Genomic DNA, 22856 nt, shown 5'->3' with positions numbered 1-22856 from the left:
GAAGTAAAAAATAAGTTATCATGTTAATTAAGTAATCAGTTTTATTAGACCCATACGTTAAGAGTCTCTCAAGTTGATTATTTTATCTGAAAAGTCAGATAAATTAGCTTACCTGTTTTGAAAGCTTTTAGATTAGATCAACCTCGACTTCTTACCTGTCTTTAGTCAACTTTGAACAAAAAATAATATGGATTATACAAGAAGACGAATACATGAGACTATGGAGCTCAAATGCACACTGAAGATCATCAGTTATTGTTCCTTTTTTATTACAGAAGACAAATCAAAGAAGATAAAAAGATCTTCCCTTTAGAAAAAAACAGAACTGTAGTAATGAATATAAAGGAAGGGTGATGATCATTTCTTGGGTTGGAACTTGGATTTGATGTGTTTAACAGTTCCTGGAGAAGTCTGAAAGGCTTGAGCCAAGATGTTGTCAGGAACAGGAGGAGTAGAACCAAACAAAGTAGCACCAAGAGATTGAGTTCCAGGAAGCTGACTATTGAAAGCTGCAATAACAGAAGCAGGGACATCACCATTGTTCTTCTGGAAATGGACAAGTCCTTTGGGGAAAGCAAAGACATCTCCTTTCTTGAGAGATTGAGAGATTAGCTTATTGGCAGTAGTGAGAAACCCAACGTCAAGTGTTCCTTCGAGGACGAAAACGACCTCAGTGGCACGTGGGTGGGTGTGAGGTGGGTTTAAGCCTCCTGGTGCGTAGTCGATACGAGAGAGGGAGACACCAAGTGTGTTGAGTCCTGGGATTGTCATAACGTTAGCTCCTGTGACTAAGGCACCGAATGTGTTGTTGGTAAGACCTGGTTTAGCTAATCCTTGTGAGAAGAAATCGGCTGATGTGACTGTAGCTGCGTCTTTGCAAGGGAAGCCATTGATTTTGATTCCTGCAAAAAAGAAAAACAAGAAAGAGATTAGAAATTGAATCTTTTTCTAGGAAAAGAGATGAAAGTAAAGGTTTTTGCAAGTACCAGAGGGAAGATCAGCGACGCAGAGATCTTGAAGCATGTCAGGATCTGCGGAGGAGGAGATGAAGAAGGAGACGGTGGTGAGGAGGAGGAGGAGAGTAAGAGTTGGTGAAGCCATTGGGATTGTGGTAGTGGTGGTGGTGGGACTCTCTCTAAACAAGTAGTTGTTGAGAGAGAAGAGAATTAATGAATTATGGTTTATAAAGGGAGGAGAATTGAAGAATTGAAGAGAGGGTGACTTTTCTCGTTGAGGGAAAAAGCAAGCAACATGCTGTTTTTCTTTCTTGCACACATCTGTCTAAGTGAAATGTCAAAGGTCAACGAATTACTAAAACGGATGGATCAGAGCTTTGCCAATTGAAAATTTATGTTTACACTAGTTTTGCTTTTACACGGTACTGATATTATTTTTATTTAATTATTAGTGGCTTATAAAAAACAATTATCAATTATTATCACCTAATAAAGTATGTATCAGGTAATAAATGTTGTCTTATCTGCATAAACTAATTTTACTTGTTGGCTTCTGTATTTTGATCATCGTGAGAGAAGAATCATTATATATTAACACGCTCGTTCATGCCTCACCGTTAATCTGCAACGTCCGCGTTTCAGGGTTAGTTCTTCTCACGCGAATCGTGAAGCGCGTGAAGCTACGCGTTGTCTTTAATGGGTTGGGTTTAGGTGATAATACCCGATACCGTTGGTTTGGGCTTTTTAGTGTTAAAAGCCTCATCTAATACGACGCGTAATGCATTGAAGACGGAACAACAAATCGTTTTGAATTCTTTATTGCTTCCTTCCTATACGGCATCGTGTGTTTTTTTTTGTTTCGAGGCAAATTTTTTTTTACTAGTGCATGATGTAGAGAAAATAGAATTGGTTAAATTTATTAGTGAAAAGATTGATTAAATTTTATTTACAAGTCTTTAAACGGTAATTGAAAGCTTAATCACAATTATTGAAGACCTTTCCACACTTTTTTGTATGAAATCTTTGTCTAGTAGCTTTTTGAACTCTTGCAAGCAAAATCTGAAATTTCTTTCCACTTTTCAGGACCATTTTTTCAAAATGTTTGAAGATTCCTGAGACTTTCTGTTCTGCAGATTTTGGTGAAAAGAAAATTGGAATTATATAATGAACTCTATACTTCTGACTATTATATGAGTAATAGTGTGAATTTGAAATTAATAAACCCTATTAATATAATCTTGCACCACTTAAATAAAAGCCCAATCACAAAACTGACTTGTTCTAAAACTAGTTTTAAACCTAACCTATTGATGAAATGAAGTGACAACTTCATGAGTGTCAAATCATCCTTAAATATATACATGAAAATATACAACGAAAGATACAAGGTGGCAGTTTCGTGAAAATCTTAATTTCTTAACCTAATGATCAATGGAGCGTAATGGAGGTTTAGGCCCCAAAGTTGTGGTCTATCAGTCACATTCTTCAGTACGATCTTGTGATTTACAAATGGCAAGATCATGAATCATGTCCATGATGTATGTACTTTTTCTAATTAAGGAAAGAAAATATCTTAATAAATCTCTCTTATGACTATGACTGGTCTTTAATGCAATTCTCTCTCTCTCACTCTCTGGTCTTCAATTATAATTGAGTTTCTATATAAGAAAAACATATGCATACTACAAAAGACCAAGACGGATGCTTTATTTTCTTGGCTGCGTATATACTGACAACTCTAGTACGTCTCCATAATCATTTCATTCAAATTTCATTAAGAGGAGAAATGAAAACGCTTTTGTATTGGGGTTGGAGTAGTCTCGCAGGACTCATTCTCTTCAGCATTCTTGCACATGGGGAAATGAAAACCTTCAACGAGTCCAATGGAACAAATGCAAATGTCCTGATGGTAGGACTCACGCTCGTCCAAGCCGCTGCTGCTAAAGGAGCGGGTAACAATTTTCTTACCATTCATTTCGATTGAGATTTAGATTTCTGATATGCATGTTAGATCTCCAATGTTTCAAACGTTAGTTTTCAAGTTTTTTTTACGAAATTTCGTTTGTACCGTGTCATTATTTTTCATCATTATTACAAAGTTTTTGATTGTCATTTTCATGACGCATGGAGAAATAATTAAATTTTTGTGGCAGTGTGTCTGGATGGGTCAGTGCCTGGATATCATTTGTGTCGCGGGTATGGTTCAGGAGCAAACAACTGGATCATTCAGTTGCAGGTTCTTACTTAAGATATAGCAAGCTCTTTGTATATAAACTATAGAGATACTTAATTATCGCCATAACCATATAAATAAGGGTAATTAATTTTGTTGAAAGGGAGGTGCATGGTGTGACAGCATACAAAACTGTCAGAGCCGTAAAGGGAGTGGTTATGGATCATCTACCTTAATGGAGAAAGAGTTGGCATTTTTAGGATTACTAAGCAATAAAGCCGCTGAAAATCCAGGTTTTTCTCAAGATCCCTTATTGAGAACAGAAATGTGATGTGTTGGTGAAATGGTTAAGGAATATTCTCCTCTTCTTTGATTTCAAATCATTATTGGCAGACTTTTACAATTGGAACAAAGTAAAAGTCCGGTATTGTGATGGTGCATCCTTTGATGGTGACAGCGAAAACAAGGTTAGTTAATTAAAACCATGAAGATGATCATTATATATTTCACTAGTAATTAACTTGGGATTCATATGTATATGTTGTTTATGCAATTAGGCGGCACAACTTCAGTATAGAGGAAAGCGTATATTTTTAGCTGTCATGGAAGATTTGATGGAAAAGGGAATGCGTCAGGCAAAACAGGTACACATATATATATTTCATATAATATTGCTTTGCATTTGAATCTTGGTTCCCAGGTTAAATTTAAGTTGTTAATGTAATAACTAATAATATTATTACGTTAAGGCTTTGCTCAGCGGATGTTCTTCTGGGGGTCTTTCTGCCATTTTACGATGCGATGATTTCAATAACTTGTTTCCTCCTACCACCACAGTAAAATGCATGAGCGATGCTGGCTTCTTCCTCGACGCGTGAGTACATTTTTTTGTTTTTAACCAATAAATGATGGAAACTAAAAGATTGTTGAGACTGGTTGGTGTCTATTTTGTAAATGAAGCGTTGATGTATCTGGAGGTCATTCTTTAAGGCGTATGTATTCTGGTGTTGTGAACACTCAGGTATAACGTTATCATGTCTTCATGATGATGATGATATATATACAGATCGTTGAAGGCTAACCAAGAATTGTTCTTTTATCTTTTAGGGTTTGCAAAACACACTTCCTCCCACTTGTACAAGCCATATCAAACCATTTTTGGTATTTATTTCTGAGTTTTTTTTCTTGTGTTTCTGTTAGTTATAATGTTCCTCATTTACTTTTCTTGCTTTCAATATCCCTCAGTGTTTTTTCCCTCAATACATAATCAACCAAGTCAAGACCCCGTTGTTTATTCTCAACTCGGGATTTGATTCGTGGCAGGTTATTTATTATTCCATCTCTATCTTTCAATTCTTTACGATGAATCACAAGGTTTGCTTCTCTTGAAATATATCTTGTTTCTTTACAGATTGGAAATAGTTTAGCCCCACCATCTGCTGATAAGAGTGGCAGTTGGCATAACTGCAGTTTTAGCTTTAGGTGCACTGCCTCTCAGATGCACTTCTTAGAAGGTAACAGTGATGTTTTCATGAAACCTACCACTCTTTCATCTAATTACAAAGAAACGGAAGCGGAAGATCGGAACTGTTACGGCTCCGATACCATAATAAACGGAGAATCAGATCGGAGAAGAGGGAGTTCATAAACGGAATTATAACAAACTTTATTAATCTCTCTAAATGTTGTTACAAAGCTCAAGTGTTTAATAACCACATATCTTAGCTTATATACTTAACGTTAAATGTAAACCAGGATGGTTTACTCATAACCGAAGATAACCGGTCTATACCCAATAAGCTGATCAATATTGTTTAATTTCCTTGCTTTGAGTTTCAGGTTTCAAGATGAGCATGTTAGATGCGTTGAAGACCTTTTCGAAGTTTAGCAAGAATGGAGTTTTAATTACCTCGGGATGGGCTCATTGTCAAGCGGAGAGACAAGATACTTGGTTTCCTGGATACTCTGGAGCGGGCAAAGCTAAGGTGAGAAAAATATACTATTGCGATTGATTAATGATCATGGTTAAAAATAGAATTAATGTTTGTGCCTTGTTGTTGGAAAAACAAAAACAGGGGATTGCTGTGGCTGTTGGAGATTGGTATTTCGAAAGAACAAAACAGAATAGCTCATAGACTATGATTATCTTTGTGACATTAACAAGAATCGTCATTATGAAATGTTTGTTTTACTTCATTTCCATCAACTAAAATCTAGGTTTTAATACAAAGGCAGAGAAGAAATATACATGTAGTTGTGTTGTATCACTGTCCTTATCAATCAATCATATAGACATAAAGCGTCCGAAGTTTTTTCTCCATTTCGTTACGCACAAGAGATGTTTAAATTAAAACCTCCGAAGTTTTTTTCTCACTTAGAGATCTTACTAAGTTGCATGGTTTTATTGTTATAATATCCGATCTAGAAGCTATGAGAGAGATAGTCATGACCCGCCGTAGGAAGGCAACATTTTGTTTGTTTGTTGCAAAACTTGGTAGGTTTGATGTTGGAAAACAATTTTAAAAAATTAGAAATCTCAAATTCTCGGCTTTGGCTGATGCATCACCATGGTGGTAAGCAATGTTTAAGAACGAAAGATAAACAAACCCAGCCCTCGAAAAAAAGTTCTTGAATGCGCTATACTATTGTCGAAAGCATCACACTATCAAGGAACATTCAAAATGTTTTACTTCTCATTGTAACGCGACTTTTAAAAGTATATTTTAGATGTCAACTATATAGATAGATATGAAGTCATGATTCATGAACAAATCATAAGAGATAAAAAAAAAAAATGCAAGATTCCACGACATTCTCTATTTTTTTTCCCCATTTCTTTAAGCATAATATATCTTCCTCTTTTTTAATTACTAACAAACTGCGACAAGTGTTTCTGTTAATCATCCTTACATAACATACGCCAATTAATCAAAGCTAACACAATGATTGGTTTAATATTGTAGCACCAATTATTCGTTTCACATGCACTCTCGCCTTTCACTAAACTTTGTTATAACGCAAATGCATATTTATGATACCTTTTAAATCTTCAAACCGATTAATCTTTTGGTCGGTAAATAATACACGTTTAGCACAGAAAATAATCTCTACCCTTAGCCTAGATAATTTTTAATTTGAGCAGATTGATTCTCTTTTTTATTATTAGTTATGCCAAAAATTTCTACATATTTCTCCATTACATTAAACTAGTTTTTGCTATCGACTTTGCATTTAAAGTCAAACAACACTCTTTAACTTACCGGTCGAGTTATTGCGTTAGGTTATTTCTAAAAAGTAAAAAGTGTTTTGTTTTGGATTGGAATATTTTTTTTTTAATAGTGTTATAAAGTAACTTAAGGATAAGAAAATTGAAAACCATCCCATCACTTCCGTCGATGTTTATTATGGTCAAATCCTGAAGCTATTGGGAATTTTCTACTGCAAAAGAATATTCCGACGCCGGCCAAAAAAACATAAGTTTCTGGTCAATGGGGACAATTCCAATTCTCTGATAAGACTCTTATTAAAAATGCACAGACAGACAAGAAAGACTAAACATATGACACAGTTTGTATATATAGAAAATTATCATAACCAGAAATTTAGGGTATTCAATAGCCAAAAAAAAACTTGATGATTTCAGAATACGTAAATCATTTTCTTAAATAATGAAATTTAAATTTGGCTCTGTTTGAAAAAAAAAAGTGTCCCTTCTAATTAGTTGAGCTAATCCCCACTTGAGTTTATTATTATTTTTTGCTTTAATTTGATGTTTTCTTTTGTCGTTTAATTAATTACAGGTCTGAAAAATGGTGAAGGATGTGACTATGGATCACAATTCGTTCACGGAAACAGACAGAAACAGATTTATTGCGTTCATCATTGTTCTTCAACAGATTAATGGCAAACACAGACCTCTCTGATGAATCATCAAGAATACTATACATAAAATCTTAACAAAAACAAAAGTATTTAGTATGATACTGAAAGGTTTTGCAAAAGAAAGAAGAATCTTTGACGTATAAAACACGCTTCAAAAATAAACATAAAAATAAAGACAGCTCGCCCATGAAATATACAGAACACTTAAATCCACTGTACGTATTGACATTGTATGTATTTGTATATCTTTATGTTCTCTACATCTGTTAGAAATAAGAAAGAAAGAAAGAAAAAAGCTAAAGGGACTGACCAAAAGAGACGGCCATTCTCTGAAGATCCTTGGAGAACACGTCACTAGTTTCAGTTGTGCCCAAGTTCTCGTTTTGGCTCCAAGGATCTGTCATGTTTGAAACATTGGCTAAGTAATCTGTTTCTGATTTGATGTAGATTGGTTGAGAGGTTTGACTCTGTACAGTACTCCCTATGAAGAACGGTGTGTTCAAATACTCTGACCATTTTATTTCTTCGAAGTTATGATTTGGTTTGACTTGTGAAGAAGAAGTAGAAGAATTTGGGATAGACCATGAGAATCCGCCATTGTCGAAGAAATTTGAGGTATTATTGTTGTTTGTCTGAAATTCCCAGTTTGGTGCAGCCAATTTCACATGATCTCCTCCGGAGATAGGACTCGAACTGTTGTTGTCGGGAGGAAGACTAATCGAGGGCTTTACGCATACTGGTGTCTGAAGGACAGAACCAACCATGTTCCCGGGGCTAAACTGCGGCGGAATCATCGAGCAGAGTGAAGAATCAGTTGTAACAGAGAGTCCTAGATTGGAGTTGAAGTTAAGCTTCTGAAATCCGAAGTAGTCGGATAAATCAGATGGCCTTTCGAGGAAGAAGTCTTGGTTAGTCGCAGAAGAGGAACTAGGAGACTTGTGATCGTTACCGCTTCTTTTGTTGTTGCTTGTTGTTGGTTTGTCTTTGTCGCTAAAACTCTCAACTTCAGAGATGGGCTTGTGTGTGTTTGGGTCAATGCCTCTTTGTTTCAGTTTCTTCTTGATGCTTGAGTTCCATAGATTCTTGATCTCGTTGTCGGTTCTACCCGGAAGCCTTGACGCAATCTGTGACCATCTGAGTATAAACAGACCAAAGCCAAAAACAGAGGAGGCTTAAGACATAAACTTGATCCTCTGTTAAAACAGAGCAGAGCAAAAAACAGAGGAATGAAGCTGAAAACATAAACATGATCCTCTGTTTTCTATGATATTTTTTCTTAGACAGCATTATTGTTGATAACTAATTATTACCTGTTTCCAAGGACGGCATGAAGTTCGACGATGAGATTCTCTTCTTCAGGAGAAAAAGCTCCTCTCTTTAAATCAGGTCTCAAGTAATTGATCCATCTTAGTCGACAACTCTTCCCACATCTCTGCAAACCTGTAGAAGAAGACTCAGCTGTTGTTATTACAAAAAGTAGCTTCTTCGTTTGTTTCTTGGAATAAAGGAAGAAATGTTACCAGCGAGTTTAGGGACAGAGCTCCAGCAGCCATGGCCGTGATTGGTGATGTGAGTAAGAAGCTTCTCGTCTTCTTCAGGAGACCAAAGCCCTTTCCTCAGCTTTTGTTTGTAACAGCAAGAATGTCTCCCCATTTAGTTATTCACAGCTGCAATGCTGTGCAAAGCTAACAGTAAAAGAGAAGAAGAAGAAAGCTCTATTTTTTCTTTACAAGTATTGAAAGAAAAAAAAGTTGTGAGCAGAGAGAATGTATTAGAAAAACTTTTGAAGGTTAATGGAATCTAATGAAAAAAAGGAAGAGATAATGAAGTAACAGATCTGCAGAGAGAGAGAGTATTAATAGAACTAAGAAAAGTCACTTTCTTCAGAAGGGTTTGTTGAATTTTATGCTCTCTTTTACTACTATTTTCCTTTTCTAAATCTTCTTTTTAAAAAAGGATTGAGAGAAAAGTTGCAAAAGTGTGTAAATTTTTTTCAGCTTTGTAGAAACAATTTGATTGGTCCACGTCGGATCGGCTCGCACCAATGGTAAGAAAGTTAAGGTTAAGAAATGGAGTTCATGTAGTAGTTTTTTAAACCTTTTACATCACTCTAATCATCATACATTCGTCATCTCTAAATGGACCCATTATGATCATACGTTCAAACGCTACGACAAAAGTATGATCGATATATATTAATTTCAAACAATCACCGAAAATTATTTCTTTTATAGAGCTAAAATTATGTGAGTCTAAGTAGTGGAGACATGCTCATTCATGTTCAGCCTAAAAGATGTTACGAATCACTCTACACAGCCAAAACCGGCGTGACCTCAGCAATTCTTCTAGAGTTTTTATTTCGGAAATTTTTCCATATTCTTTTGATGTTTCTCTTTTCGGAGATTCATGTAAATCGTGATCTATAAAAAATTGATAGGAATATGTCTAAATATTTTATAATTATAAACTTCATGCATTTATGGAAAAGTGTTTACAACAATGTAAGAATGACTACTTCAAAATATAAGTTTACGTAATTAGTTGAGAGTCGTTTTCAATATGGTTGACTTATTCTAAAATGATCGTTAGTATTTGTCCGAGTGAGAGAAAGCATCGAAACAAAAAGTTTTTTTTATTTTTATTTTTTATTAGTAAATCAGCTGCGAGAAGAGTGTAGAGTTTATTAAGATTATAATTGATGGAAAGATGGATTCCACATATAAATTGGTAAGAGTTCTTAATAATGTATCAAAGTCGACGAGAGTTTGGAGCAATGTGTGCTCTTTAAAATATTTTGGTCTGTGACAAGGATATCTCTTTGCTAATGATGATGTGCATGTGTTTTTTTTCTCTCTTAATTATATATGTCACCAAGTGAACCTGACGTACATTTTACTACAACTGTTTGAAGCTATTGGGATGTGTGATTTATTGAAAAAGTGATTCCCAAAAGCTTTTTGAATGTTTTTTTTGTCAAGAGAAAGAGTAATTCTCAATTTATGTCTAATGTATAAATTTGTTGTGATTTATTAGAAGATCAATTTTAAAATCTTTCAACCCAGAAAAATCAGCGAGCCGTCGTATAAAGATATAGGATTACATCATACGTGTATCGTACACGGATCAAAACCAAATATTTACTAGAGCATTAGAAACGTTTTTGCAAAAATTATTTGTAGTGAGAATGGAACAATTAAAATAACACCTTAGATGATATATGTAGATAAGAATGAGGACAAAGAAGAGTTGTGTGTTGTCGTCATGAAAGATTAATGCAATGAATTAAAAGCAAATGCTAAATGAGGACTAAATATTTGTGAAGATGAACGCATCAAATAAAGGAAATAATGGGAAAGGTTCATAACCAGCAAGAAATTGTCATCATTGGTTAATGTTTCCAAAAATGATTAAATGGAATTAAATGGCTACATAACGAAATTTAGAAATTTTGCTTAAAAAATATGGTTACTTTTGCAGATGAATGAGAATAATCAAGTGTCTCTTTTGTTTGCTTTATACGTTTTAAATTAAATTGACTCACTTCTCTTTGTCATCTTTCTCCCTTTTTTTGCCTTAAAATGATTCATAATAGAGAGGGTATATTCTTTGTCCATCCACTCAAACTTTCCCTCAAATATTCACATGTTGAATTTTTGTAGCTTTCTTACGTTATCTAGAGACGGCCTCTCGTTAGACTCTTACCGTTTATCCATTTGTTTATTGGGACCCAATCCTAAAAATATCGTGGAAAAAAGACTACACGTATATGAATTAAAAAAGAGAACTTACTAATCTTTTTTCTTTATTACTGTTAAAAGTTTACTATATATTACAAATTTTAATAGGAAAACAAGAAAATGGTTTTCAAATATTTTGCAAAAATTTGAGAGGAAGCTTTGAGGAGAATGTGTTCATTTGTGGCTTCATTAAGATGGAGAAGCAAGTGGTCCAGCAACTGGTGCTGGTTGGAAATGGCCGAACCAAAGAGTCAGACTAGTGTCTTGGTCAGAAAGTGTAGCTTTATAGAAGTGCTCAGAGTCTGAGAGAAGCGATATGTAAAGTTCCCACAATTTGCCATTGTTCATGCAGGAACCCAAAAAGAAAACTCGCTCAATAATGTCTCTTCTTATAAAATTAAACAAAACCGACATGAAATGTCTCATTATCGAACACAATAAAATAAATAGAGTAGCTAGTTGATTTTATTGTATAATATCTCGAACTAGAGCTGTCAAAAGATACTTCGAATTATATAATTCACCAAATGATTAATTACGAGAAGCGTGAATAATATATGGAAAGACTTTGCAATTCAGCTGAGTTTCTTTTTAATCATACTCAATAAACTAATACCAATCAACACGTTAATGGAGTATATCATGGAAAAGAAAAACATTTTATGTTAACTACGTACAACTAAAAACTATTAGTATCCCCTCAAAAATGGAACATATTCGATTAGGATCATGCATGATTGAGACCCATCATTGATCATCATCATCATGATTTTAAGATAATCATGCATATATCCGCCGCCAGCCCTTCCATTATATGCAAACCATATCTCATTTCAGATTTTTTTAATTTAAGCGTTGATTTTGATTTTATAGGAGCATGCTTCTATATTTGTTATTTGCAATTAAGCTCTCAGATTAATCTCTTCAGTTTTAAAAAATATCCTTGTCGAAACCTCAAAATAATCTCTTCAGATATATATATATATCCAAGTTATCATAATTTGTGGGTTATTAGATATTTGTCAAAAAATTATGTTAATTTTTTTTGACCTCTTCCAGAATCTTTAGAAACTCTTTCTAAACCTTTTTTTTTTTGTTGTATTTTTGAACTTAATTATAATATTAAGAGTTTTGATGCTACTTTTTGAGAACAAACATACAATATTATGGTAACTTCCCTTACCAAACTCCATTTACGAAAAGTATCATTTTTGTACCTGAGAATTAAACCATTAAATTTTTGTTTTTGAATTATGTATGTTAATGTTTTTCAATAATAGTACAAAGACCAAAAAATGATACCACTGCGGAATGCATATATTTCTAGGTTTTGTTTTGTTTTGTTTTTTAAAATACGAACCCTAGTTTTGGTGGGGGATAAATGATTATAATTTGCATCATTGCATGGTTACGTTGATCTTCATGCAGTGCAATAGAAGGTTTACATTGTAGCTATGTATGGAAAATATTATTGAAGTAACCATTAAAACCAAACCCTTCAAAAAAAAAACATTAAAACCAAAATGTATACAGAACAATAGAGGATATACATGAGCTGTTCTCTCAACAAAATCCTTATTATCACTCGTTTTCATATATATATTTTTCACCCTTTTTTTGTGTGTGCACCCCATTTTAAAGCTAATTAAGTATATATAATCACTGTAATATCCGTTGGTTTTGCCCTAAGGTAATTTGAAAGTCTGTCTAAGTAGAGAAGTGAGAAAGGGTCCATCATATGGTCGTTGTCGTTCGCCATTGTTACAACTCACGAGGATTATAACATCTTCGCCGACAAAAAATACGGAGAAGAGGCTGTACACTGAACACGTCTCTCATAGTATTAACATATATAGCTTTCCTTAAATCTAGGCCCTATTATGTTCTCTTAGGGTTCCCATTTTTTTAAATCAAAATTCAAGAAAAATATATATATGATTTGAAGGCGCTTTAATTTGGTTTCGATGTAAGTTACTATATTATAATACATCTGAGTCCTGACAACCAAAATGAAACTGCTGAAAAATTCGAAAAGCAAGATATATCACAATAAGTGGTTCTGTTAGAATTCTTGGGGTTGTGCATTTTACAACTTGTAATCAGCATCGCATTACTTTTTTTGTTTTCTGGCTTCTCTTGATCAAGCTTATAAAAAATAGTCGTCAGGTATATATAGGAACTTGAAAACTTAGTGATTGTGTCACCTACGATGATTTTTGTTCCATCCTTTTTTCAATCTGAATGCATATGCTATCTCTGAGCAAGCTATTCTTAAAAATGTTAACCTAATTATGGAAGTGAGTTCGAACTCCAATAAGCATCTTAGTATTTAAGGTTTTGGTAGCCAAAAATTGATACATTTACCATTAATCATTTATGAACCCAATAATCTTTTATCGAACTAATTTTAGAAATATATGTCAATATTCGTGAAAAAAATAAGTGATCCTGACATAGCGATATCATAAAAAACGAGGGAGAACAAAACTAATATTTTTGTTTTATCTTGGCTCCGACTTAGTTTACATACATTATTCATCAATGTATCTTGTTGTTTACTCTGTACGCTAGGTTTCTATAACTAAAAGGTTTAGACCCAAATCTAGATTACGCTATTAAAGGATATAACCACCAATTATATTGACTAACGAAAATATGCATCCAATAAAAGTTTGTGGAAGTGTACAATTTTTAATAACGCTCTACAACGATGTTGATGGAAGATTTTTCGGCTTTTTTTTGTGTTAAAAAGAATTTTATTAATTAGACAAGGAGAAAGGGACTTATTAAAAAGTATAGAACATTTAGTCATTTTAGATTAAGAGGATGAGGTCACGGAGAAAGAGATAGAGGGCCCAATGAGAAGTGACCTTAATTGTATTATTGTATACCATCTTAATTGGCCCGTTTAGCACTAATCCCATCATCAAGGAAACATTAGCACATGCATGCACTTTGTACTAAGGTCCCTTTTCATTATTTTCTGTTATCTTTTTCTATATTTTAAAGTTTCTTCTAAATATTCCTTTCGTTAATAAAAAAGCAATGTTTTCTGATAAATATATTATGCCCCCAAATTGAAAGATAATCATTTTTTTATTATATTTTTTAATCATTTTTTTGGCTGATGCTTTTCTAATTAGTTGAGTTATTGTGGATTGAGTTAGTTTTTCAAATAAAATAAATGGTTTTATAATACGATTTTGATGATTATATACTTGTTAATTAAGTCCTTTATTTTATGTTGTAGTTCTACTGAAAAAATACTTTTGGATTATACGGAAAAAAATTAAACACCCAAGTGGTTATGCTATTTTTACTAATTGCTTGCCTCATTTGCTTTTCCAAAACTGATCATTTGATTTGTGTTTTGTGATTTTGTGGTCGAGAAAAATATCAAACTTAGAAAAGAAGGCAAATAATATTACAGATTTGATTAAAAGTGAGAAAAGAGGGCTTGTATGGTTGAATTTCTCTCTAATATGGCCCAATCTAACTGGTAAGAAAGGAGAGAAGAAGAGACATAATCATAGGTAATCTTGATATATTAATGTAGCCAAAAGCAAAATGATGTTTAACTTTTCTTTTGCTTTGCCACATTAACACCATTTTCTTCTATTTCAAGTTTCGATCTAAACCTCGTGTAATTCATTAATTTGTCTCCCTAGGTGTTCGACGTGTCCATTTTCTACTGCTTGTTGTCTTTCGTAATTAGTTAGAGCTGTCTAATCCACCTCCATTAGAAGATACAAAATCTAAATGGAAGTATAAACCCTTTTTTGTTCTTCTCTGCTTTCCACTATATAGACTACCTTTTTCAGTACTAAAGGTTTTAATGTTTTATTTATTATGCATTACTTAAGTTTAATAAGTCTCATCAATTTAAACGAGGACAGAATCATCTAAATTTCTCTTCTATATATTACTTTTAAGAAGTCTTTGGTGCAAAAATGTTTGTGAAGACGCGATTTACCACACAGAACTTAAGTTTACGCTAAAGCTATATAGCCTATATATAGGGGAAACTATTAATAAAAGTCTGCTCGCTGGCTGGCAGGCTGGGTATATAAAACATCTCTAACTATAGAAACAAGCATCTACGAGAAGTTGACAACGTTTTGTGAACATAAAACAAAGTAACAAACTTCCTAAAGAATTGAGGAAGAAATTTTTTACTTTCGACAAAACTCCCAATCGATACAATCATGGACATATATATAGCTTCCAGCATCCGAGAAACAAATCAGGAGCTCACATTTGCCCTCTTCCAAACTATGGTTCTCTAGGCTCTAGCTCAACTCCTCCGATCGTTGACCTAACCCTAACCATCGATTCCCTTTCTTTTTGTTAAAGAAAACGTAACAGTCATGCGTGAGCGAATCACTTACTACGTATAACATAAACTACATATCAAGCTAAGTGATGCGCTCAAACACCGTGTATCATGTAACTTATATACACCCTATAGGTTCCAACAAAAAAAAAAAAAAAAAAAAACTTCCAATAATTTCAATTTTCGCGTGGGTATATATTCAGCTTCACTAGTTCAATAGTCCTGGCCCAAAAAAAGAAAAAAAAGGAAATCGAAAGAAAATGTCATAATTAAGTTATTTAACAAAATGGGCTGAGAAGCCCATCACGCTTGTTTAACCAGGTCCATCTATATAGTGAACCCCACGCTACATTAAAAAGGGAACAAAACCTTTGAAAATATTAAAAACATTTTTTAATTCAAAACAAGAAACAGAACAGAACCCACCAATAAGCACAAAGCTCTTCACTGTTATAACGAACACAAATTAATTTTGTTTAGGATTATAAAATAGATTTGTTTGAATGCTACAAATAAACAATACATCAGTTCATAAGTTTGTATTTATGTCACGACGATCCACAAAACTGATCAGAAGACCCCTGTTTTCTCTTTATTGGTTTCAAGTTACTGTTGTTATTCGTCGTTGTTTGATCTTTAGAACCAGATAAATCTCTAGTCGAGCCATTGCCAATCGTCGAAGAACCGGCAAAGATACCACCACCAGAGACACGTGGAATACCCATCGCCACTGGTTGTTGTTGCATCCCCGAGACTTGGAACTGTGGTCCGTGGTTAACCGATGAACCACCACGGCTCAAATCAGGCAAGCCCATTGCATAAGGCATTCCCATACCCATTGCCATTGCAGCAGCTGCTGCCGGGTAATGCCCCATACCCGGTGGGAACATAACCGCCGGTGGCAGATAGTAACCAGACGCCATTGACATGATCTGTTGGCGATTATTGTGTTTAGATTATTAGTTTGCACGATTTTTATCGACTCTAGAGAGTAATGAGAGTGTTACCTGCACTTGAAGTTGGAGTGACTTGAGATACTCGATGGCTTCATCTAGCATCGAAGCTTTGTCCACCTTTAAACCATATAAATGTTACAAAAGCTGATTAAATACGAAAATTCTCGGCTTGAACAATCTTGCTTACAATATGGTTTCAATTGTTTTTCCGGTTTAATAAATACGGAAACCAATCAAAAACCTTTAGCAATTCGTTCTAAGATGCAAGTTTTAGTTTATTTGGCATTGCTCCTTATCTTTCAAACAAAAATGAATCATGAATGGTATTTGTAAAGGAGAAGAAGCTGACCTTGTTACAGTTTGGAATGAGTTCTTGCAGGGCACGCATCTTCTCGTTGATCCTATCACGCCGTCTCTGAAAATTGAGGACAGTAAGTTACCAAATATAGCAATCTTTTGTGAGTTTGAGAATGGACAAAAACCCTTTAGGGGCTTCACTCACTCACCCTTTCAGACAGATTATGCACTTCTGCAGAGCGGCTTCTCTTTGAACCCAAACCCGTTCGAGATGGACCTGCTTCCTTTCTTCCATCTCCTGATTCTTCTTCCACATCCTGCTCAACAATATTCAATAAAAAAACTGAAGAAAACAACAAAGAAACGAAATTGTAATGTGCATAAAATGACATGAGTTTAACTCACTTCACTATGACAGTCAATGTCTTGAATATTCGAATGCTTTCTCTTTAAAGAAAGTGAAGGACTTTCGGATGGGCCATCGAGACTATTACCCGAGCCAACAGAAGAACATACAACTGCTTTTTCACTCTCTTGGTCTTTTCTACATGAGTCCTCTGATATTAGGCAAGCCTTTTGGTTATCTTTAGGCGTAGCAGAAGCAACAGACTCGTTAAGAACCTTATCTTCAGAGTCTTTAGCTCCAAGAACTCTGGTCTGAAACACATTTGGCGGGCTTTGAGGACTCTTTTCTTTAGTGTCATGAAGGTTATTATTAGTAGTCTTCGCAAAAGTTGCAGGGCGTAAGAAATGTGAAAAGTTGACCAAACTAGGCTTGTTACTAGTAATTAGTGGTTCCTGCGTCTGAGTAAACCGATCCGGATTGGTTTGTTGGCTAGGAAGATCTCTAGCTCTATCACTTCCATACAGAGAATGCGATTGGAAACCGTTATACTGCGACGAAGAAGCAGCAGGAGCTGATTCATTGCCATCCTTTCTTCTCTGAAACAACGGGAAAGCAGTTTGGTTTACCGCCATATCACTCTCTTGCTCGTTGACAGTAACAGGAGACGACACATCACGCAAGAAATCAGAGCAATATCCATCAAGGGAGGGATGATGATTCAACCATGGAACAAAGTCATCGTCTTGACTCAAACCCGTCATTAGTGATGGCACTGACATAGGGATCTCGTCCACCATAGTCGTCTTTGAGCCATTTCCAATCTCTCTAGCTCTAGAAGAGTTTGCTTGTGGTGGAGGAATGTTCCTCGATCTACTTGACTGACTTTGAGTTGATATCTGACCATTTTCCCACACCAGCTCCACAACTTCATCTACAGGTCTGTTATTTTTCACACACAACAAAAAAACACATGAATTTGATGAACTTGAAACAAGGCAGACTTAAAGAGAGACAAGTGAATGGGACTCACGGAGAAGGGTTCCTGTCTTGAGCAGATTCAAGCTTAGCTTTGGTGAGCCTGAAAAGCTCAAACAGAGGCATGGTGTTGCGTTTTACAGAAACAATCTTTTACGAAGTCTTGATCCTAAAAAGGTGAATTCATAAAATAGACGAATTAGGCCAAGAAAAACTTGCCAGAAACAAAAATTGTACACTTTGTAATGCTTAAATTAGAAAACTTTTCAGTTCCCAAATTAGAAACTGGGAAATAAAGAAATAGAAAAGAAATCAATGTCTCAATCATCAATATGCAATATAAAAAAAGCAGAGATTTTCACTTAGTTTAATGGCAACATGATTAGTCAAATCAAAACCAATTGTTTAATCACACTGAAGAACGATTCAAAACAGCGCACTCAAGACCTAATTAACCATCTCTTAAGAAAACCAAAACAAAAAGATCAAAACTTTGATCTTCTTGTCTGAATAAAGCTATCATCGTAGCTGACCTGAGAAAAAGGGTACTGAAGCAATCGAAGTCAGCGAAGAGAGAAAGAGAGAGTGAGAACCTCAAAGTATTAAAGTGGCATCAATCCAAATGCAGAGAACAGAGGAGAAAAAGTCGGCGAATTGGAGTAGTCCTGAGAAAGTAGGCGGAGAGAGAAGGAGATGGAGACAAATCGACGCACAAGACGGACGCAGAGAGAGAAGAGAGGGGACCAAATCGTCTGTAACTGAGGATTTTGATTTTTTGTTTTCACAGTCTCTGAGACTCCGTTTCTCTCGAACATTCAACCTTTTAGCGTCGCCCGAATCATTAGCTCTACTCTTTACCTTTCTCTCTATTTTTCTTTTCTCCCTATATTTATAAACACATAATTAAAGAGAAATTGCTTCATATAATCAAATATTAATTATGTCAATGATTATATATAGTGGATTATATATGTTGCACTAAACATTGCAACAATTTGTTAAAACACACACCAAATACAATTCTACCATGTTTGTTTGTTTTTTTTTGCAAATAAAATGATGAATTTTTGCATACAAATAGTCGATCGTATGATTACTTTGATAAAAATTAAAGACAATGATAATTGCGTATGTATTGTTTTATCAAATAGTGTTCATTCTCTTATTTTAATAGATGGTCAATTCTCTAATATACTAACAAATCAGAAATACTATCTATAGAACCATCTCACTGAGATCTTTGTGATTAAACAAAGTATTGATTACTTTTTTGGGCATGTTGTAGGTATCGAGACAAGTTTAATAATTATCGTAAACAAGTACTAGTTGTTGTATTAGTAGTGGTTTTAGGCTATTAGTAGAAATAATTAATGTTTAATTAGATGTACTATATATAAATAAATTACGGTATTATACAATCCTTCAATTGATATGGTAACTGCTTTCATAAGATATTGTTATTAAACGAGAAAATTAAAGCAAAAGGGACCTAGAGAAGAGAGTTGGAGCATGGTGACCAAATTGCTTCTCACCGACCTCTGCACACTTCGTCTGTCTCTGTTACATGATACAGGTCCTTCGCATTATTACAATTAATTCATGGTGTGTCTATGAATAATTTAATACACTTACAAATATGAAAATAATCATATACTAGAATATGTTATCTTATCTTAAAGTGACATGGGCCTGTGATACACTAAAGTTGTGTGTGAAGAGATGTGTTATCATAAAGGAACACTGCCAAAAAAGCATCACACTCCAAGTGGGGTTGAGCAACCTTGTCTCTCTTTATCTATCTTAATTATTAAAGGTTTGACTTCTCTAATCATTACTATTTTTCTTAAGTCTTTTTTAGTCTTTACGATACTAAATTACTAATCATCCTCAAATTTGGGGACTCACTCAGCAAGTTCTATTAACTGATGAAAACCAATCATTTGCGCTATAATAATTGAGATTTTTTTTAATCATGGGATATAGTATGTGGTATAGTGGTTCCAAACTCTTAGATTAGAGCATATTATCTTTAAATCTAATTTGTTCCTTTCTATAAGTAAAAAATAAATAAAACCATCTAGAATATCAGTCGAGTTTGTTCACGAACGTTGCATCTTCTGGTTTATCTCTCGTTATAGCTCGGTTGATGATGAAATGTCAATTAAATCGCCATGCAAATTAGATTCTAAAATACGTAACAACCCATTGTATACTATAAACTTTCCAAGTGGATAATTTGAGTACATTTGCATGGACCATTATTGATTTCATCACTGTATTTTATGGCCATCTCTTGTTCAGAAAATAATTATAAACAAATTTATTATAAAATCAAACCGAGTAAATAAATAAGTAGATATATATATCAAAGAAAGAAGAAAACTCGGAATGGAAGTGATCCTACTATATTATTTGGGAAGTACATTTGAAATATAATCTTCTTTTTTGTAAGTAATTATATAGGTATGCCATTAGAAATAAAATTTTAAAGAGTAAATTAATTCATTTCTTTAAAAATTAAAGAGTCAAATACTAATTTAATTAATTAAATTTAACTCAAAAACGAAATACATTATTAATTTCCAGAAAAGTAACCAATTAAAATCAACAAATTAGATTTGATATCTAAATTATCATATTAATTTTTAAAATGTAACCTTATTTTTTGTAAGTAATTACATACGTATGCCATTAGAAATAAAATTTTAAAGAGTAAATTAATTCATTTCTTTAAAAATTAAAAAGTCAAATACTAATTTAATTAATTAAATTTAACTCAAAAACGAAATACATTATTAATTTCCAAAAAAGTAACCAATTAAAATCAACAAATTAGATTTGATATCAATATTATCATATTAATTTTTTATTAATTATTATAATTCACCTCTCATCTTTATATGATTCTATTTTTGCGAAAAAATAATATCATCGTTATAAAAAAATAATTAGAGTTTTTTCGCATATGCCACAATTTGAATTTTTAAAAACGAATATAAATTGTTCAGTACATGAAAAAAATACTATAACGGGTCAAAAGTAGATTTAAGAAAAAAAATTACTGAGTACTGTGTCATAATTTGAATATTTATATTCAATTTCATACATATTATTTTAAAATTTATAATCTTATATACTACAATAATTAATAACATATTAGATTTTTTAATGTGTATGATGTGATTCAATTTTTAATACAAGCTGAAAAATCCTACAATTGACGGGTTTAAATCAATATTAATACAAGATGGTATACTACATGTGAAACTCTAAAATTAACAATCAAAATACAAGTATATAATTTTAAACACTAAACAATATAAATAATATCAACAAAACATATACAACTCGTAGTTTCTATACATTTAAAATCAAATAAAATAATATCATATATTTATAATCAATTTTACAATAAAAGTTTTTAGTTTAACTAAAATATAAGCCTATCTGCTGTATAATGCAAGTTAAAATTATAAATAAGCAGATTACCATCACGATGGATGTACCTTCTCACATACACACCTATCAAAAACTTAAAACCTTTCAAAACCTCTTGGTATATTCAAATTAGGATTCTTCATTCATGGAATCATTATTCCAAAGATTTTGGGATGTCTTATGAAATGATTTTGGCAGAAGAGGATGTAAATTTTTTTGAATAAAAAGTACTCACCAAAACATATGTTTATTGGGATTTTTTAGATAATTAAATCAGAGAATAGGGCTGGACATATGAGTAACCCATTCGAGTTCATGTAGAACCCGTTCGGGTTTGGGATTAATGGGTATATGATTTACTATTTAATAGAATAATTCTAAATATTCGGTTCGGGTCGCGTCCAGTTGGGTTTAGGTCAGTTTGGATAAAAAGTTTCAGGCCCTAAAAGTACTCAAAAAATAGAAACGGATATTTTGTATGTAAATAGTGCGTCTCCAAACAAAAAAAACTTTTAAATTTATTAAGTTTTAATAAATTTAATTTAATTTAAATATATTTTACTAAAGTTTGACAAATATAACAAATAATTTTAACAAACATAGCAAACATAACAAAGTATACAATTTAATTTATATAAAATATTAATGTCCGTGCTATATACGGGTTATGATCTAGTTGCTATATGTTAGGCCAAAACTCAAATAAAATGACAAGACCCTGTCCCCGCACAATTCTCTCAATCCGCCGTGGAATAGGCCAACAACAGGTTTTTGATCACTTACTCTACATTCTCTACAAAAATAAAAGATCTGATCTTTAGCTAGCCGACCACGTGCCAGAAGTTTATACTGGCATTAATCTTTTACCTCATTATCATGAACAACTTAGGAAAGAGAACCCTAGCTCATTTTTTTTCTTTCTTTTCTTAGAACTGGCCCTTCCACAATTTAAAAGGTCAGATACATTTGCTATATATATTATCAAAACGTCACTTTACGTCAACACAAAAGCAAATTTGTTGGAGAAGATGATCATGATCAGCAGGTAAATTATTCTCGACGATGGTGATAGATGATGAGTCGATACACGTGGTGATTTTTGAGGGCACAAGAGATGTGACACATGTGACATATGCTATTACAATCTGGCATATTCTATATGAACAATATAGAAGAAAATAATGCGTTTCCTTTTGGTGCAAAATGCTTTTGTTTGTCTTTTCCTTAATTTGGTGCAAAATGTTGACCAGAAACAATATATCGAACAAGAATCGGTATGTATGTAATGTATATACGTATATTATGCAAAATACAATGAACTTCTACACGTTGACACGCTTTGCCGTGTCCCTATCCTCATAATCAAACACGTCCCCACTTCCTTGGATAGTCCAAAAAAACTAATCAATCTCAACTATAAACCAAACCCAATTCAGATTTTTGTCAATTTAAAATTGAATCAGAGACAAAACCAAATCCACATTATTGTATCTTTACCACAAACTGGTTGATGAATTTAATACGGTTCGGTGCTCTTAAAAGTTTATGCGACACTGTTTAATACAATCAACAACCTTTTGTAGAAGAATTATGGAACGGTAGATAGGTGTTAAACCTTAAATTTTTATTGGGCCTTACTCATCAGCCCACTATAATATCTGGCCACATTCGTCTCTTTGGTCTCATCCGAGTCAGAATTAACAGAAACAAGTGGCTAGATATTCAAGTGGGCTCAACAGTTACAATCATTTGGCCCAAGTAAG

General features: G+C 33.5%; 4 protein-coding genes and 1 long non-coding RNA gene across 10 annotated transcripts; 1 reads left to right on the top strand and 4 right to left on the bottom strand.

Moving 5' to 3' along the window:
- Positions 1-42: 42 nt before the first annotated feature.
- GLP5 (germin-like protein 5) lies at positions 43-1353 on the bottom strand. The gene is made up of 2 exons (NM_100827.4): positions 987-1353; positions 43-902 (listed from the first exon to the last, which is right to left on the bottom strand). Exons 1-2 carry the CDS (start codon positions 1099-1101, stop codon positions 358-360), a joined length of 660 nt encoding a protein of 219 aa, NP_172427.1. The 5' UTR covers positions 1102-1353; the 3' UTR covers positions 43-357.
- Positions 1354-2669: 1316 nt separating this feature from the next.
- Positions 2670-5421, top strand: AT1G09550 (Pectinacetylesterase family protein). Its single transcript, NM_100826.3, has 12 exons — positions 2670-2908; positions 3110-3192; positions 3293-3422; positions 3523-3596; positions 3687-3773; positions 3879-4003; positions 4090-4150; positions 4237-4290; positions 4375-4452; positions 4541-4643; positions 4969-5114; positions 5205-5421. Exons 1-12 carry the CDS (start codon positions 2743-2745, stop codon positions 5262-5264), a joined length of 1167 nt encoding a protein of 388 aa, NP_172426.2. The 5' UTR covers positions 2670-2742; the 3' UTR covers positions 5265-5421.
- Positions 5422-7082: 1661 nt separating this feature from the next.
- On the bottom strand, positions 7083-8896 carry MYB61 (myb domain protein 61). The gene is made up of 3 exons (NM_100825.5): positions 8532-8896; positions 8322-8451; positions 7083-8145 (listed from the first exon to the last, which is right to left on the bottom strand). Exons 1-3 carry the CDS (start codon positions 8662-8664, stop codon positions 7308-7310), a joined length of 1101 nt encoding a protein of 366 aa, NP_172425.2. The 5' UTR covers positions 8665-8896; the 3' UTR covers positions 7083-7307.
- A 1878-nt stretch (positions 8897-10774) lies between these two features.
- Positions 10775-11177, bottom strand: AT1G04703. Its single transcript, NR_138761.1, has one exon. It is a non-coding gene; the product is annotated as an other RNA (long non-coding RNA).
- Positions 11178-15342: 4165 nt separating this feature from the next.
- Positions 15343-19229, bottom strand: PIF3 (phytochrome interacting factor 3). 6 transcript variants are annotated; one of them, NM_001331837.1, is made up of 8 exons: positions 19145-19229; positions 18189-18538; positions 17711-17824; positions 16740-17619; positions 16544-16651; positions 16387-16452; positions 16089-16154; positions 15343-16013 (listed from the first exon to the last, which is right to left on the bottom strand). In NM_001331837.1, the coding sequence occupies exons 3-8, from the start codon at positions 17779-17781 to the stop codon at positions 15630-15632; spliced, it is 1575 nt and encodes a 524-aa protein (NP_001318965.1). In that variant the 5' UTR covers positions 17782-17824; positions 18189-18538; positions 19145-19229; the 3' UTR covers positions 15343-15629. The 6 variants fall into 6 exon arrangements, with proteins under 6 accessions (NP_001318965.1, NP_001318964.1, NP_001322700.1 ...); NM_001331836.1 differs by having other exon boundaries at positions 18249-18538; NM_001331838.1 differs by having other exon boundaries at positions 17711-18538.
- Positions 19230-22856: the final 3627 nt, after the last annotated feature.

The sequence above is a fragment of the Arabidopsis thaliana genome, assembly GCF_000001735.4.
Source record: "Arabidopsis thaliana chromosome 1 sequence".
Classification (NCBI taxonomy): Eukaryota; Viridiplantae; Streptophyta; class Magnoliopsida; order Brassicales; family Brassicaceae; genus Arabidopsis; species Arabidopsis thaliana.
This window is presented reverse-complemented; position numbering and strand designations above follow the sequence as displayed.